At 56.0% G+C, this 17,713-nt stretch overlaps 1 protein-coding gene across 1 annotated transcript in view; it reads left to right on the forward strand.

The window, feature by feature from the left end:
• The first annotated feature begins 16,711 nt into the window (after positions 1-16,711).
• The window catches only part of CDH22 (cadherin 22), a 69,343-nt gene continuing 68,341 nt past the window's right edge, over positions 16,712-17,713 (forward strand). The window contains exon 1 of the mRNA XM_054573655.1: positions 16,712-16,978. Within this exon, the coding sequence (XP_054429630.1) occupies positions 16,718-16,978 (261 nt within the window). The 5' untranslated portion in view covers positions 16,712-16,717. The remainder of the gene's footprint in view (positions 16,979-17,713) is intronic.

A 17,713-nucleotide genomic window follows, 5' to 3' on the forward strand; every position in this document is an offset into this window, starting at 1 on the left:
AATGGGAAGAGACAACTCCTGATGGTCAGGCTCAGGGCAGAGCGAGCATTGGCCTCAGGCCCCAGACCCAAGAACATAGGTGACGGGCAGTTTCCCTGCCAGAGCAGCTGTGCTGGCTTCTCCGTGGCAGGTTAACTTGTCTTGGGCGCCTTCTGTCCGCACGACTAAACAAGCCACGTGGAGTGGAGAGAGGCAGGAGGGAGCGGTGGGGAGTGGCGGGGAGCGGCGGGGAGCCCCGAGTCGGGAACCAGGCTCTGATATCAGACTGTCCAGGTGACATCGTGCAAGTCACGTGACATCTCCGTGCCTCACCCCCTCCGCAGATGTTCGTAGAAATAGACCTGCCTCCTTGGGGTTGCTCACGAAGTAAGTGGATTACGCGTGTGAGATGCTCAGAATGTTGGTATCAAGCACTCGATAGGCGTTAGCCATTTCATTACTATTTATTAATTTAATTGGCAGAAGCTTTGGGCCCATTATCAGCTCCGCTGTGTGCTCGGAAAATTCATTCCCTCTCTGCGCCTGTCTGTCTCCATCAGGAAATGAGGAAAGCAGTAGATTTCCAGCTCCGATATTCTGGGATAGGAATGAACGGGGTGGGAAATGACATAAGACTCAGGGGCAGAGCTGGGCGCAGAGCAGGGAGGGGACCCCTGACCAGCCTGCAGTGTAGGTGAGCCATGAAAGGTCAGTGTGCAGAAGAGAGTTAGCAGCTGGATCACCGAGGACCTTAAATGCCAAAACAATGCTTCTAAGGGATGACAGGGCTTAATCAATTATTTACAGACTGTGTCCAGCCATTAGAGAGATAATGGGTCCCTAGAGAGGCAGTGATCTCCCCATCACTGGGGGAGTGCGAGTGGAGGCTGAGTTCTAAGAGAGAATTCAGACATCAGATGGGTAGGCCAAGGACTTAAGGAGCCCAAAAGCCTCTGAGAAACCCTAAAACCCTTTCAAAGCAGCAGCTGGAGGAAGACGCAGCGGCTTCAGTGGGACTTAAGTGCTCCAGCCCTGAAGCTAGCTGCTTCCTCCATGTGCGACCTTGGCGGTTGACCTTGACCCCAGTCTGTCCATCTCTAAAATGGGGCTGAGGACAGTGTCTGCATCGTGGTGAGTGTGAGGAACAGGTGTGGCTGCATCGATGTGCCCATTGTTGCTGGGGTTGCTATTCCCTCTCTGCCGCTGGAAACCCCTTCCACTGTCTTGGCCTCTCCCCTCTCTGGTCCTAGGAGGAAGGGGCTGCCCTGGAGTCTGGGGCTGACGTGGCTGCAGCCAGAATCCTCCCTAAGGAGCTTGCCATGGTTACCAGCTGCCTGCAAGGAGAGGCCATAAATCCTGAGCCTGGGGTGGCGGGAGGGAGAGAACCTGTGTGGGGTGGAAGTGGGGCAGCTAAGTGGAATTGAATCTTGTTTAAGGAGGAGGCCCACGCCTTCCCAGGCCTGTAATTTACTGCGAGGTTGACAACGTGAAAGCAGAATTTTCAGTGGCATAATCGTTTGGACCTCGGGGAACTTCGGGAGATGAGCTGCAAGGCAGGCCTTGGTGGCTTTAAACGAGATCCGGGGCACTGATCCCGTGGTGATCACAGCAGGTGGCGGACAGGGGCACAGGGCTCAGAGCAGGGCCAGGGCCTGGCTGGCTAAGCCCGGGGCTCAGGCCTCGTCTTGTCTGCTGTCATCTCTGGAGCCGAGGTCAGGCCCTGGTTTTTCAGCAGAGTTTTCTGTAATGGAACATACCGCCCAAGACGGCCGTGACAGTGGCCGCTGACAGCCCTCAGCCGAGCCCCTTCTCAGAGATTGCCCTCAGCCAAAGGGAGCTGTCTCCCTCAAGGTCACGCCCCCTGGATGGGTCTGGTAGCTGCAGGATTCAAAGGCTGGCCCCTCGCCTCAACTCGGAGCATCTCAGCCGCAGAGCGCTCCGTTGCAGCATCGCAGCTCAACTTCTCCCTCGCACGGCCTTGCCTCCCTCGTCCTTCCCCAGAACTCCTCCCAGTAAACCTCCCACAGGCAAATCTCTGTCCTGGAGCCTGTTTCCAGGGAGCAGGACCTAAGGCCTTCCATCACCAGGAGGCTTGTTTTAAAGCAGCATTTGTGTGTCATGTTGGGATGGGGTCACGGAGCCTTCTTTCCAGATGGGAAGACTGAGGCCCAGAGTGAGAAGAACCTTACCCAAGAGCCCATGGTGTGAGGCTGGGATGCCAGATGCTGGCCCACTGGCCCAACTCCTCCATTTTACAGATGGGAAGGCGGAGGCACGGGGGTGGTGGTGGCTCAGCATCTATTACGAGGTACAGGGCAGAGTAGGGGAATGGGGCAGTGATGTGGGGTGGAAGCTCACAGCTTTGGAGTTGGAGCCCAGGCATGTGGTCGTGAGCGAGCCACCTCTTCTTGGTGCTGCTTCTATTTTCCATCAGTAACTGGAGAGACTAAAGCCCATCTCAGGAGGATGGCGTGAGGGTGGCCTAAAATGCTGACATGAGACCTCTCCCCGGCTGTGTGTGGACAGGAGCACTTCACATACATCCTGATGAATTGCTATGAAAACATACTCTTCATAGTAGGTGCCCAATGCATGATCTCCATTACACAACTTCCTGACCACCTGGTCTAGGGACTCCCCAGCCAGCCTGAGAATCCGCCAGGGAGCTCTTCCAGACTTTGGGACAGGCTCTGGAGCCAGACTTTCCTAGTTCAGGTCCTGGGTTCCCACTTCCTGGCCGTAACCTTGGACAAGTTACTTTACCTCTCTGTACCCCAGTTTCTTCATCCGTAAAATAAGAATAAGAAAACAGACTGTGACACAGAGGAAACAAAGTAACTCATGTAAAGTGTTTAGTACCGTGCTTACTAAACACAGCTTCTTATTTTGAGCTCATCACATGCCTAAGTCCTGACACACAGAAGCATCCTATAAATGTTGCCTATTAGTATTATCATTGCTACTGATCAGATGCTCTGGGGCCTGGGGACATGTGCTTTGAACAAGTCCCCCTTGTTGTGCTGCCAGCATGACCCTGGTCCTCTGACAATCTCCAGGAATCACAATTTGACCTCCGGTTGTACAGCAGCCCAGAGCGGGAGGGGTTTTGCCCAAGGTCACCCAGCAGGGCTGGATCAAAGCCAAACTTCAGCCTATTCTCCTTGCCTTCTGGCCTAGAGAGCTTCCTCCTGTACAGCAAAGGGACAGGTTCTTTAATGTCATCTGCTCAGGTTGCAATAAAAATTAACTACCCTGAATATGGGCATCATCAATGCAGCTCCAAGACAGAGAAGGGACAAAGGGAGACAAATGAAATGTGTCACAGGTGCTCCTGGGGAATCCAAGCGGGCTCTCTAATGACTCTGTGGAGGGCTCCCGGCCTGTGAGGACCCCTGCCAGCCTGCTGGAGTTCTCTGCTGCGGGCTGGCTGGGACCTGAGGCTAGGCACAGGGTGGGTGCTCCACGAGACTCTGAGCGAGCAGAGCTGGGGGTGGGGTTCCTCCCCACCCACTCGCGCATCCTGCAGACAGCTGCAGGGCGCATGGGGCCAGTTCAGTTCTCACTCCAGCCCAGAAGGCAGTGTTTTACTGCCTGGGTAAGGCTGAGAGGTGCAGCCTCCTCTGCGCAGTGGCTAGCGCAGCAGCTGGATACACAGAGGCAAAGGACTCTGCTGATGACCCCCGATCTCTGTCCCCAGGGGTCCTCTGCACAGATCAGCTTTAATAGACTCAGGTCTGGGGCATCATCTCTCTAGCCAGAGCGATGTATTGCAGGAGCCGAGGACAGGAAGAAACTCAGAGAGGATACCCAAGACCCTGATAGGAGGGAACTGAGTGTGTGTGTGTGTGTGTGTGTGTGTGTGTGTGTGTGTGCGAGCTATGTGAGCAGATATAACAGACAGAACAATGGGAGGCAGGCAGCCAAGGAGGCAGAACAGGGGAGAAGATGATGGAAGAAAAAGAAGAGACTGGGGATAAAAGCAGGATAAAAAGGGAAAGAAGCGGAAGAACTAGAATGGATACAATGGATATGTGCATTGTGGTACATTCATGCAATGGAGTACTATACAGCAGTGAATAGGAATGCATGCAAGGACAAAGCCAAATCTCAAAAACATAATGCAAACAAGATGCAACGGAGTGTATGCAATATGACTCCAGCTCTATTAGCTCTCACACAAGCAAAACTAAATTAAGACTTTAGCAATGTGTAATTAGGCAGTAAACTATAAAGGTACACAAGGCACTGGTTATCATGAAAGCCAGGGTGGAGGGAAGCAATGGATTATGGTCAAGACGGAACATAGTGGGGCACTTCTGAAGAAGGGGTGATTTGCAGTGTTTTGATCAAAGGCTGGGTCCATGGGGTTCATTCTATAATTTTTTTTGTCAAACTCTGCATTTATGATTTATGCACTTTTTGTTATGAATGTTGAATTTCACAATTTTAACTGATTACAAAAAAGTCGACAAAGAGGAGGAGAGGAAGGGGAGGAGGGTGTGAGAGGGAGAAGGGCCTCCTGGGGCTCTGCTTGGCTGGCAACACAGCGGGCCCTGCCCCCCATTTGGCCACGTTTGTAAAATGGAATAAATATTGACACGGCCAGGATGGTATTCAATTTGTCCTGATCACTGGGCTGCGGTGAGTTCTGACAGGGTGCGGTGTAAAACAGCAGCTCCGGATGTAATTTCTACTGTCAACATGATGTACAGCGGGCTCTGCCTGCGGCACCAGCAGGCGGGCAGGGCGGGGGCAGGGCAAGGAGGCAGGTGCAGGCTGGGGGCACGTGGGGTGGGGGGTTCCAGGCGGAACGCCCCGGGCAGGTGGGCAGTGGCAGCCAAGGGATGTGTGTTGCGTGCATACATGTGTCAGTATCCATATACACGTGTGTGTTCATAATTTGCATGGGGGGGCCAGGCCTTGAGGAGGGACTCAGACCCCAAGTTAGCAGTGCCAAGAGGTGTTGCGGGAGGGACGTGGTTCATGCTCATGGCCAAATGCAGATCCCGCCTTCCTTCCCAGCAGCAGCGCAACACCTCTTTGCTTATCCTCATTGCCCTCCTCCTGCCACAGCCTGTTTGGATTTCACATCCGCCGCTAAAGAGCTGTGTGACCTTGGGTGAGTCCCGCAACCTCTCTGAGCCACTGTCCCTTCTTCTGTAATAGAAATTTGAAAAAGAACTGTAGTGCGAACTCAATCAGATCTTTGATATAAAGTACCCTCCACGGAACTAAATGTTACCTCTTATTATTAGCTAATTGGATGGCACCATGCCTGGCACAGGGTAAAAAGCACTATAAATGTTATCATCATTCTCACTGACTCAGAGTCAGCTCAGTCTATGCAACCTGCCTCCCTTTCCTCGTCCTCTATTCCTTTGATCTGCCAAGGCTGTTCCCCAAAGGAACAAAGCTTGGGACAAGCCCCACGGTGTCCCATTGCCTCAGCATTCCTACCTGAATGAAATGACATTGTGACGGGGCTGACGATGACTTCCCTTGCAGGGGCAGAACTGTAAGGAATAAACAAGGTAATGCACATAAAGTGCTAAAACAGCACCTGCCTCTTAGGAGGTGATCAATACACGTCAGCTGAAACCAAAACCCAGACCAAAACCGGGGAGTCGTTCTCGATGGCTTCCCCTCTCATTCCCTGCGTCTCGTCTATCACCAAGTCCTGTCCATTTTTCTTCCTAAAAACATCCAATCTGCCACCTCTTCTCCGTCCCATCACGGCCTCCGCGGTCTGAGCCGCCGCCACCATCTCTCTCCACCAGACACTGCCCCCGACTCCACTCGCAGGTGCCCCGCTACCAGCCCTGCACGTCCCGTTTGTTCTTTAAGTGGCAAACTCAGTGATCTTTTTAGAAACGTTTCTTTAGAAACGCAAATCTGATTGCATCTCCTTTGCTGAAACCCTTCAGTGCCTTCCCATGGCTCTCGAGCCAAAATCTAAACTCTTTAAGCCCCTTTGTAAGCAGCCGCTCCCCCGCCTCCCGCACTCTGTGCTCTGGCCCCTGAACTTGCAGTCCCCTGAGTGCGGCTTTGCACATTCTATCACCTGTGCTCCCGCGTGTCTCTCATCCTTCTGCTTCCAGCTCGAAAGCCCTTTTCTCAGGAACCTGCCCCTTGCTGACCACTGCTGCTCTTCCCTAGCAAGGCTGTGCCTCCTGCCAGGGCTGGGGTCCCCTGTGCTCTCTCCTGGCGGAACTTGACCCCCTTGGTAATTGTACATTTACTAGTGATATGATTGGATTAATAAATGTATTCCCCTCTTCCACACATGTACACACGGAATGGAAAGCCTTGGGGGCAGGGGCTTTGATGTGCCCACCCCTGCATCCTCAGCCTCCAGCACAGTGCCGGCGTAGAGTAGGGGCTCGATAAATATTTGATGAACCAATAAATGGAACAAGCAGGAGGAAACGATAGCCCAGGAAGGCGTTCCGGGGAAGACGCGGGGCAGTAACCAGGCGGCTCCGTCACCTGGCCTCCGTTCGTTCGCCCGTCCATCCTTTCGTGTGTCACTCACACATTGAGTAGTGCCCGCCCTGAGCGCGGCAGGGACGTAGGAGCTGAAGGGCAGAGAGCAGCGTGGAGGTGCACGCAGCCCACAGGCCGGTGCTGAGACCAGGCCAAGGGAGAGCCCGGTCTGCAGCCGTGGCTCCGATGAGTGAGCTCACTGGGGCCAGGGGAGGAGGCCGAGAGACCACACGGAGGAGAGGGCAGCCTGCTCAGGCCCTGAGGGTCGGAGGTGGAGGTGGGGCGACATGGGAGAAGGGCATTCCTGGCAGAGGGACGGCAGGAGCTAAGGCCCAGGGGCATGAGCAGTAAACACGGCACAGGGAGGGTTCATCTGCCCAGAGAGATGTGTCCACGAGAAGATGCTGTGACAATAACGTACACTGGGCAGGTCCACACTTCTCAGGGCCTTGAGCAGCCATGTGGGTAGTGATTAAAATACAGGCTTTGGAACCCACAGCCCAGGGTTCAAATCCCAGCTCCACAACATACTAGTCGTGTGACCTTGGACAAGTCACATGAAGTCTTTGTGCCTCAGTTTCCTCATCTACAAAATGAGGGCAAATTACTGTACCCACCTCAAACGATTGCACGTGGAGTCACTGAGCATGAAACACCTTGTGTTGCTCTGAATGGCAGCTAATGAGCCGGGCCCAAATCTGGACCTTATCTTAAGGTGAAAGGGAGCTGGGGAAGGTTTTAAGCAGGAGAACATTCCAGATTGAGCCGGGCTTCATGAAGGCACACCTGGCAGCATGCTCAGCATAGACGGGGGCAAGACGGGAGACTGGGACCAGCCTTTGCAGATGGCGTGACCGTGAACAGGGGGCATGTACGGCCCCCGTTCTGCTCGTCCCCTGTCCCCTGACCTCCCACCTTTGCCTCCCTGGGTTGGGGTCCAGCTACCAAACCCAGAGCCTTGGCATATATGCCCTGACCCCACCCACAAACACACTCAGATGTAAACCCCACGAGCCCATACAGAGCAGGCCCCCAAGCAGATTCTCATTCTACACTTCCTGAGCGCCTACCATGTGCAGGGAGTTGTTCTAGGTGCTGGGATATAGCGCACAGTGAACACATCACTAACGATGCAAAGGCACACACGCGCTCAGGCACGCACGTGCCGTGCCTGTACAACGCGGCCGTAACTGGCCTGCTCTCCTGTGCCTCCCACCTAGCGGCCGGGCGGTGAGAGGTGAGCAGAGACAGGTGACCCTGCCCAGCATCCCACCCTACCTCAAGAGCTCCTGCATCACGCGGGGGTCCACCCTGGCCTGTAGGGAGAGCACTGAGCTCGTGGAAATAATTACCCACCCCACCCCACCCCACCCCACCCCCGGCAGAAGGCAGCAGCAGCCAAATGGAGAGAGCTCTGGGCTCAGGGTCCAGCAGGCACAATGCCCCTGGGGCCTGGACAGGGCAGGCTGGAGCCAGACTGCCCGGCACAGCTCCCACTGGCAGACCCGGGAGCCAGGTGGGCGTGGAGACATGACACGTACATGCCAAGCCAGCGTGCAGGGCGGAGGGAGTGACCGAACAAATGAATGAGCTGCCTCTTCCTGCTTCACCCTTCCCCTAGGAACCAGCTTAGCACCAGGGCAGGAGGCAACCACAGGGCAAGCCCTGGACATTCTTTCACTCTTTCTAGGGTGAGGTACCTCTCATTGCAGTTGTTAAATAAGTACACGCGTGACTCAATCAATGACTGGGTAGACAAATAGTTGTGAGTCCCTTTTACCTGATCAAAATACTTTGTACCTAGTATCCAGTAGTATTTGTGACCAGAAATAGTAATAATAACAATAGTCATTATCATGCCAGTAGCTAACATTGATCGCCAAACGCGGAAGATCCCTTTATAGGCATCACCTCCTTTAGTTCTCACATTGGCTCTAGGCAGTAAGCACGATTATCCCCATTTTTCAGATGAGAAAACTGAGGCTCAGAGAGATGGAGCCAGTTACCAAGATCACACATACAGTCAAGCAATGAACCTGGACTCAAACCCTGGACTGACTTCGGACCCCATCCCATGGTCTTAGGTCCCCTCAATGTTAAATTCTGCCCCAGAGATCCGGGTTAGGAAGAGTATCAGGAACGTCAGCGGAGGAGGTGGGGGTGAGAAGCCCCAGGCTACATCGTAACATCGCCCCTGCTTTGTCCTCCCCCACGGTTCCTGTGCCCAGCCCCTCTTCTTGGTCTTGGCAGAGAGAGAGGCTGGGAGACAAATGTGGGATGGATAGGATAAGAAGCCCTTCCTTTGTCCCCAGGGAGACAGCCAAGTGACAAAGGAGGGCCTGGAGCCACTGAGTTGGCAGTCACACAGCCTTGGCAGCGATGGTACCAGGGCACTGAGAAATTAAGAAAGGACATGCTGGCCATGCAGCTCAGACTCTGGAAGGACACGGCGTGGGCAGTGGCGGTGATGCCCAGGGCATAGGCAGGGCCACAGCATATCGGCAAGGCTGGCGGCTTCTCAGTGCACAGGAAAGCCATGTTGCCCACGCAGCTCCCCAAACCGGTCTGAGGCAAGACTGTCCGGAGTCCCTCACAGGTCCCAGCTCTGTGAGGCATTTGTAGGAGGAAGCGGGGAGAGGTGGAAGACACAGGCATGGTCTTCGTCCCCAGAAGCCTGCCACCCCAGATGACACCAGAACTCAGGCGAAGACCCAGCTGGGGCTGAGGCCGCTCCGGAGAAAGAGAATAAGAGTCTGTGGGAAGTGGGTGCTGGGACTTAATCATCCAGGCCCAGAGCGGGTAATTGCAGTTGTTCAACGGCATCATCAAGAACACAGATCGTTCCATCTTTTCTTAGTAGGTTCCTTTGGCTTCTTGGATTGGCTCCCCTCATTGGCCCCAAAGGGCTGCTGTAGCTCCAGCTGTCACCTCCTCACACATGCAAAAAACAAAAACTTTCTTCTCGAGGCATCTCATTTTAAAAAGTAAAAAACTTACCCAGAAGCTCCCCAACAAGTATCCTTTTATATTTCTTTGGCCAAAACTGTGTCACATGATACTGGGGGGAGGACATGGCTCTTGCTGGTTTAGACTAACTCTTTACAAGGGAGGGGCTGAGCACGTGACCGAGCTGAGGTGGGATGAACTGAAACAAGGAAGAAGAATTGGGGAGTGAGTTGGGCATTTGCCATCTCTTACATTTCCCATCATTCTTCAGGCTGCATGCACTCTCCAGCGTCTCCCGTGCATGCCCTGGGGTTTCCTCTGCTTATGCTCTGCCTTCTTCATGTAATCCCCCACCTCATCTCCCCATGTCCAAATTCTCCTCACCTTTCAAGGATCACCTCTTATATGCCTCTTCCAGGCAGCCCACCATGGTTACCCAGCTGGAGGTGAGCTCCTCTGAACCTTTATGTCTGTGCATGGTTTCCCTATACTTTCCATGTGTTCATGCTTTACATCAGTTAGCTTGTTTTTAAATACGGGCTTCTCTCATTCATCTGTGAGTATGTGTATTTAATTCACATGGCCTGGCACATAGTTAGTCTTCACTGGATGTTGGTTCACTGGATAAATGAGTGACTGAAGAGATTTCTCTCATTAGAATCTGGTGACTTGGCTACAAGCCTGTTAAGAGCAGGGCAGGGACCTTGGCGTATTAATGCACCAAACCTGCCAAGGGCTCTGCACAGGGCTTGGCACACAGTAGGAGCTCTATAAATGTTAATTGAATACATAAATGAATAAATGGCACACATCAGGTGTGCTGTAAATCCTAAATGAATGTTGCCACTCTCTAGATGGTCAGCTCCGAGAGGGAGGGATTCTGTCTTTATGTCTTTGCCTCCCCCAGAGTATGCGACACCTTGTCCGGCCCAGAGTGGACACTGTAAGGGTCTGTGGAGGGAATGAGGGCATGAATGAATGTCTCCCCCATCGGCCGTGAGCACCCTGCGAGCCGGGGTCACATCTGGACTGCTTCCCCAGCTGCAGAGCAGCGCTTACACGCGGCATGGCTGCCATGCCTGTGGAAATGCGTCATCACTAGCGGCTAAGGAGGTGCTGCCCCAGCGCCCCAAAGTCCACCCCACCCTGGTCTCCCAAGCCCCTGCCACAGGGACCCCTTGTCCTCCCCATGTCTCAGCACCCGAAGGGGTCATGCCTGGCTCAGTGGGGGGGGCCTCTCAAACCTGCTTCTGCAGCCACGGGCTCTGGTGTCCATGCTGCGCTGTCAGCCGTTGGCCATGTTGTCCCTGCCCACGCTGTGTACCCGCCACAGTGACAGAGCCTCCGTGGGGCCCAGAGCACGGCAGGTGATGAGGACTTCCTGAAGACCGACGCTGTAGGGAATCCTCCCCCGGGCTGCTGCGCGAGCTGGAAAGCAGGAGAGCACATCGCGGGGCGGCAGTGGGGTCGGGGGTTAAGCTGATCCCTGCCTCCCAGAACCACTAGCGAAATTCAGCTTCAGGCACGACAGAGAGGCTCGGCTGAGTCAGTAACAGGAGCCTGGGTCGGGGCAGAACCTCGCCTGTTCTGGTTGGGGACTCAGGGAACAGTGATCTTTGGTGAACGGTGGCAGCTCTCTCACACCTAGACATGAATGGGTGAGCCTGGCCAAGCTCTGAGGCAGGAGCCAGGAGGAGGGTGGAGGAAGGGGTTCAGAGGCAGGGTCTCGCTGACTCATCGAATGTCCCTGAAGCTGCCCTGGTGGCATTCCTGGGACACCAGTGCATGTCCTGAGCCTCTGTCCTGAGTCCCCACTGCTGGGCAGAGGTGGGGGCCAGACAAGCAGGCAAAGCCAGCCTTCCTCACAAATCCCTGGAGGGGCTCTCCCCCACCCCCACATATGCCTCAACCCACTCTCCTCCCAGCCCCTCTTGATCCACTGCACTCAACATGGATCCAATGAAGAAGCTTCCGCCGCGCACCGACTGCCTCCGTGCTGCGAAATCCAATGGTCAGCTCGAAGTCCGCACCTGACTCGATGTCTCAGGAGCATGACCGTATCATTTATCATCCTAACTGGGAGGGAAAGGGGGTGGGGCACTATTAATTGTTATGCCAGGACAACAGATGCAAAGTGAAACTGTCACAGGCAAAGCTGGACACCTGGGCGCGCACCTAGCAGAACGCCCAACGCAGCTGATGGCCCTGAATGCTGCTGGCTTCCAGGATATGCCCTCTCTCCTCCCGTCCCCCTCGCCTCCTTTCCTGTCTTTTCAGGTCTCCTTCTCTGTTTCCTCCTCACCTCCCCGATCTCTGGAAGTCGCGCTGCCACACCTCTTCTCCGGCTATGCTCACTCCTTGGTGAGCTCAGCCGGTGTCAGCTCTAAATATGGTCCCAACCCCAGGTGCACCTCTGCAGCCGGGACCTCCCCCGCCCGCCGAGCTCCCAGCTGTAGGTGCCGTTGCCTGCTTGACATCTCCAGCGGATGCCTAATAGGCATTCTTATGTTATGTGTCCAAAACCTGATTGTAACATGACCCAGCGACCCGGTGACCCAGCGAGTCCCCAGTCTCCTCCAGTCTGCTCTCCCCACGGTTGCCTTCAGCTGGGCACAAGGAAACCCTCTCATTCCCATTGCTCAGGCTGCAGGCGTGGTTGCCTGACCCATCAACGTATCCTTCGGTTCTGCCTCAGTTCTCAGCCCCTCCCCTGATCCCCCTTGGTCCAAGCCACCATTACTTCTCGCCTGAATTATTGAGATCGCCCCCCAGCCCCCGCCCAGCCCCGGCTTCCCTATGCCCCCTACCCCTCTTTGTTTTTCTCCATAGCACTCAGCAGTCACTGACATGTCATTTATTTATTTGTTTATGGTCTGTGTCCCTCTCTGGACCTGTGAGTTCAAGGGTCTACCTGTTTCTTCTCTCGGTGCCTAGAACAGCACAGAGTGGAAACTCACAAATATCTGTGGAATGAGTGAATGTGCACCAGGCACACACGTGTGCGTGCACTGACATCTATGATTGCAGGCACACGCCAGCACACACATAGGAGCCACAGGCACGTGGGTGGACCTGAGGGCACACGGATGATAGAACGTGAGGCTGCAGAGTGGGCAAGGGAAAACCGACGTGTACTGGCTTTAGCTGGGGCTTGGTTTTTAATCCCATTTGGGATTAAACGACTGTGTGGTAGGTTGAGACCTGCGGCCCAGAGGACGCCCCCAACGTGCCCAGGTCTCATGGCGAGGCCCAGGCAGAGCCAAAAGCAGCCCCAGGGCTCCACAGCCGCCTCCCCGAACGACTCTGAATGCCAGGGTAGGGTCCTGGCATTGACACCCACTCAGGAAAAGCAGCTGGAGCAGGGAAGGGGGGAAAGGAGGGAGGGAGGAGGCCAACGTGTCTGCGGCAGAGCTGTGCAGAGCGGCGATGCGTTGGCAAACGGCCAGGAAACCTGGCCAACGCGCCCGAGGGAGGACCTGGTGGGCTGAGGTATGAAAGCCCGAGTGGGAAGGAGAGACGGGACCTGTGAGGGCAGGACAACCCTGTGCTCGGGTGCCTGGCCAAGGGGGCAGGCGGGGGCTGAGAGGCAGCCACCCTCGCCCTGCCAAGCGTGTCCCTCTGGCGCCAGGCTGCATTCTCTCGGAAAGGCGTCTTTTATCATTCCCCAAAGGTCCCCCACGCCGTGGGGGACCCAAGTCCAGGGTTCGAGGTTTAGCCCTATCACCAAGGATGCCCTGCAACCTTGGACAACACTCTTGGGCTTTGCCCCTTTCTAGAGTGGGATCTGACCTCAAGCCTTTGCCCCAGGCAGCCCTTCCACAGCCAGCCCCCTCTCCTCCCCAGCACCCCACATTCCATGTGTCCAAATCCTTCCTGTGCTTCCTCTTCAAGCACCACCTTCTCTGTGATGCCATCCCTGCTCTGCAAGCCTCTGCGCTTGGCCCTCAGGGGTTAATGGCTCACATCCTAAACGTCCCTTATGGCCGTGGACCATTTCAGTCTCTTGTAGTTTTTATTGTACAAAATTCCTCCAATGGCTTCTCTAAACACTCAGGATACAATGGAAACTGCTTTTCCTCCTCCATGTCCTGCCTGATCTGGCCCAGACCCCTGTCTCCTGCCTCACCTTCTGCCACCCCCTTGCTCCGCACCAGCCACAGAGGCCTCCCTACTATTCCTCAGCTTGTTCCAGCCCCTGGGCCTTTGGCCCTGCTGTCCCCTCTGTATGTGGAACCATCTGGTGCCCAGCTCCTTCTCAGCCTTCCAGATCTGCCAAATGTCACCTCCTCTGAGAGGCCCTCCCTGATACCCTACCTGTAACGTCACACCTACCACGGTCCTTTCATCATTCTCCTCCTCCCTTTTTCCTGCTTTATGTTGCTTCTTAACATTTATTACTCCCTGAAATTACACTGTAGATTTCATTTCTTTATTACCAGAAGCTCAGCTCCATGAGGGCCAGGACTTTATTTTGCTGTGTCCCCAGTGCCCAGCACAGGGGCTGGCGTCAGGGAGATGCTGGTAACTATTTGAAGAAAGAGTAAATGAATAACCACAAGAAATGCATCTCTCTCCTGGTATAAAGCTTATTGCATCTTGCTGTCTTACCCAGAGAAATTATTTTTAAAGAGTGTTGAATGAATGAATGAAATGCACTTCTGTCTCCCCACTTGCAGAAGAGGCTGATGCTTGACGAATGAATGAATGATTGACTCTTAGTGAGAGAACAACGGGTACCTGCAAGCCCTGGGGGGCTCCTCTTGCTCCCACCCCTGTGCACCCCTCCTGCTGCCCCCCTGCACCCCTGCAGGGCTGTGATGAGCCCTGGAACTGCCTGACAGAGTCAGGGGAACAGTTCCCGCTGCACGCAGGGAAGTCATAAGCTCCAGGAAATGAAGGCTCCGGAGCAGTGCCTCCTCCTCACCCATAACTCCAGCCTCATTACAACCAGCTCAGGCCATAATGTGGAGAATCAGAGCCGGATCCCCAGAGGCAGCAGCACGGCTCCGGGACTGCGGTCACGGCCACCAAGGTGGGGGAGGGCCTGCCGACATCCCTGGGCTCTGCCGTCCTGCCCAGGCCCCACAGAGTGGCGGAGGGGACTGAGACGGGGGTCCTGGGGATGTTCGCAGGAGGGTCCCGGGTGGTCCGGACCCCCATTAGTTTAGGGGCCTGGAGGGAAGGAGGGGACAGGATACTTGGGATGCCTCTCCTCGTTCTCCCCTGTGGACTCGGTGTTTTCTCATTGCCGTTGCCCTGAAATGCAGGTTTAACCCCCTCCCCTTCCAACAGGTGACTCCCGACCCCAAAACCCCTTCCATAAGGAAATTCTGGAGCCACTGCTGGGAAAGAGCCCTGAGTAGTCAAGCAAAATGGGTGTAAGACACAACTTTCATTTGTGACTCAACATGAGTTCCCGAGTTAAAATAAAAGCAAGGGAATTGCCCCTTGTGGCCTCCCATCAAAGGAGGTGATCAGCATTTCTTCCGCCCGCCCCCCACATTCCAGCCACTTCCTTTGTCCACAGACTTCCTTCAGTCCCTCCCACCTCCTCTGCCCAGCCAGCCACACACCTGGTATTCCCAGCCTAACTCCCCAAATGCGCCAGACCTCCCCCAGCCTGCCTGCACGTGCCTCTGCTGGAGCGCCCATCCCACCTGCTTAGATGTCCCCTCCTCCAAGAAGTATCCCTGATTCCCTCCCACCCACCTGCCTCTTCCGGACACCTGGGCCCACTCCCTGTAGGTCTCAGGTTACACCCGCTTTGATAGCCCTGATCACTCGCCACCTGGCATTTAAGTTGTTATTGGGGTCTTGTCTCCCACCCCATTAGACGGAGCTTCTGTATCTCTGACCTAGCGTCCTGCCCGAGCCGGGCATGGAGTCGAAACACAGAGGAACTAAGTAGTTGAACCGAGCTGAACTGGCTCGTGGAGAGGAGGAGTGGGGATTGGGCCCCTCACCTCTATTCACTGTTCCCGGTGCCTGAAATTCCTCTGTGAAAGCAGCATTGCTGTCCCCTGTAAACACCCACATTAAGCTATTATTCATCATTATTGCTTGAGTAGGAGTTAGTCCCTCAGATCCTTTCTTGCCGAAAGCAGGATCTTACGGAGGGCGGGGAGGAGAGAGATGGATTGATCTGGGAACTGCGTGCTGGTCCAGGAAAGGGGAGGAGGGGTGGCTCAGGCTCTGGGAAGGGAACGTGTTCTGGGGGAATGTGGAGGCACCAAAGGCAAGTTCAGAGGTGTTGTGACCCTACCGAGGTCCCACGGGGCACCTGCAAGCAAGGCCCTCTGGAACTCGGGTGCCCCGCCCCTGGAAGGGGGTGCAGAGGGCCGAGCGGGAGACCCAGGGGCCTTCCCTGTGCTACTCCTTTGGACAGAATGACTCTCTGTGCTGCTGTTGGGGACATGAGTGGTGGGTGGTGGGCTGGGTGTCGGACTCTGGGCGCCCAGGAGGCCTGGGCCCTGGGAGCTCTTGAAGACCCCTTCCAGAAGGGCCTGCTTCTCCTCCAGGGCGAGGGCCTTCTAGGGGGTGGGCTGCGCTGGAGAGACGGTGGCCCAGGGGCAGGGGAAGCAGCTCCTAAGGTCCCTGCTCCTGTGGGCTGGTGGAGGACCCCTGAGAAGGAGCTGCGTGAGGGGGCTGGGAGAGGGCGGGGGAGAGGGGTGTGTGACGGAGTTGAAAGGAAGGACTCAGGGCCGGGCATGTCAGGGAGGAGACGGGACCACTTCACTACGGTCCCTAGAAGGCAGGGACCGTTAGGGGTCATTGTCGTGTTGTGTTCGCCCCACCCTGCACAGTGCCAGGCACACAGTAGGTGTTTAATTAGTAATTACCGGCAACATAGAGGCTCAGCCAGCTCTGCCCTCACGGGGAACCTGCTCTGATGTTCTCTTGTTTCTCTTGCAGGCTCCTGGTCTGGACCCCCCCTGGACCTGTAAGGATCAAAGGATCTGCGGGCCCCAAGCAGCGCCCCTCTGCGCAGGGACCATGGCGCACACCAGACGCGGGAGCTGCGGAGGCACTGCCTGGTGATCCGGCCGCGGAGGCTCGCGGGGGGCGCGGGCGGGGACCCCAGGGCCGTCCATGCCCGGGGTGCGGCCGCGCCCCCTTCCCCTCCAGCCGGGCGCGCCCGCGGCTGGGCGGCGTTCCGGGGCGCGGGCCTGTCCGGGTGCCCCGTCTGGAGCGGCGCCCCGGTGGCTGTGCTGAGGCCACCATGTGACGTGGCGCCGCTCCGTGGTGCCACCCGAGCGGCGACTCCCTGGTGCCTCCCGTCCCTGCGCCCGGGTCCTCGCGCAGGCCAAGCATGAGGCCGCGGCCCGCCGGTCGGGGGCTGGCAGGAGCCGCGCTGTCGCCCGCGCTGCTGCTGCTGCTGTTGCTGCTGCTGCTGCCAGCGCCGCCCCAGCCGCTGGGACGCCTGTGGGCGGCGGGCACGCCAGCGCTGGCAGCGCCTGGAGCTCTGCAGGACGGCGCGCTGAGCGCGGGACGCGTGAAGCGCGGCTGGGTGTGGAATCAGTTCTTCGTGGTGGAGGAGTACACGGGCACCGAGCCCCTGTACGTGGGCAAGGTAAAGAGGGACCCGCACCCACTTTCCCGTGCCCAGGACCCTGGACACACCCATTGTAGATGCGAGGGGCCCCAGTTCCCTTACCCGGCAAGTGCCAGGGCTGGCCAGGGCCAGCCACCAGGGTCCTGCGCTCGGCTTTGTTCCTGGTCTCAAGCCCTCTCTAGCCCTTCTCCTGTCTTTTTACAACAGGGTGCTAGGTCGTCAGCTCAGTCCATCTTGTAGCTAGATGTATCTGGAACGTAGAAACAAACGTGCGCATCTGAACGTGCCCCCCACACGCTGTCCCCACCCTGCTTAAAATCCTTCCGTACCTTCCCATGCACTTGGGGACAAACCAGATGCCATCCCATTGCCTCCAAAGACCCAGCTCCCCACTCTGTACAGGGCCCTGGTGCCCTCTCACTGCCCCTCCCCCATGCTCCAAGCATGATGGTCACCAACCCTTTGCCTAGGTTGTCCCCGCCCCCCACAACTGCTCCATCCAGCTCTTACCGATTACTTTATACTCACAGCCAGGTCTCTGCTCCCTTGCCACTTGGTTGGAGAAGCTGTCCCTGCCACACCAGGCTGGGAGAGATCCCTGGGTGTGGCCATCCCTCCCTGTCATGTGCTCTCCTAGGTGTGCCGTCTTTCCTCCATAACACTTAATTATGCATGCGTTTGTTTGATTATGCATTTAATGTGCATCTTTCCTCTTAGACTGAGTTTGTTTTGCTCACCATAAATCCCCAGTAC

This window comes from Pteronotus mesoamericanus, unplaced genomic scaffold (genome assembly GCF_021234165.1).
Source record: "Pteronotus mesoamericanus isolate MK-2021 breed Mesoamerican mustached bat unplaced genomic scaffold, CSHL_Meso_final contig_25, whole genome shotgun sequence".
In the NCBI taxonomy this organism is placed as follows: Eukaryota; Metazoa; Chordata; class Mammalia; order Chiroptera; family Mormoopidae; genus Pteronotus; species Pteronotus mesoamericanus.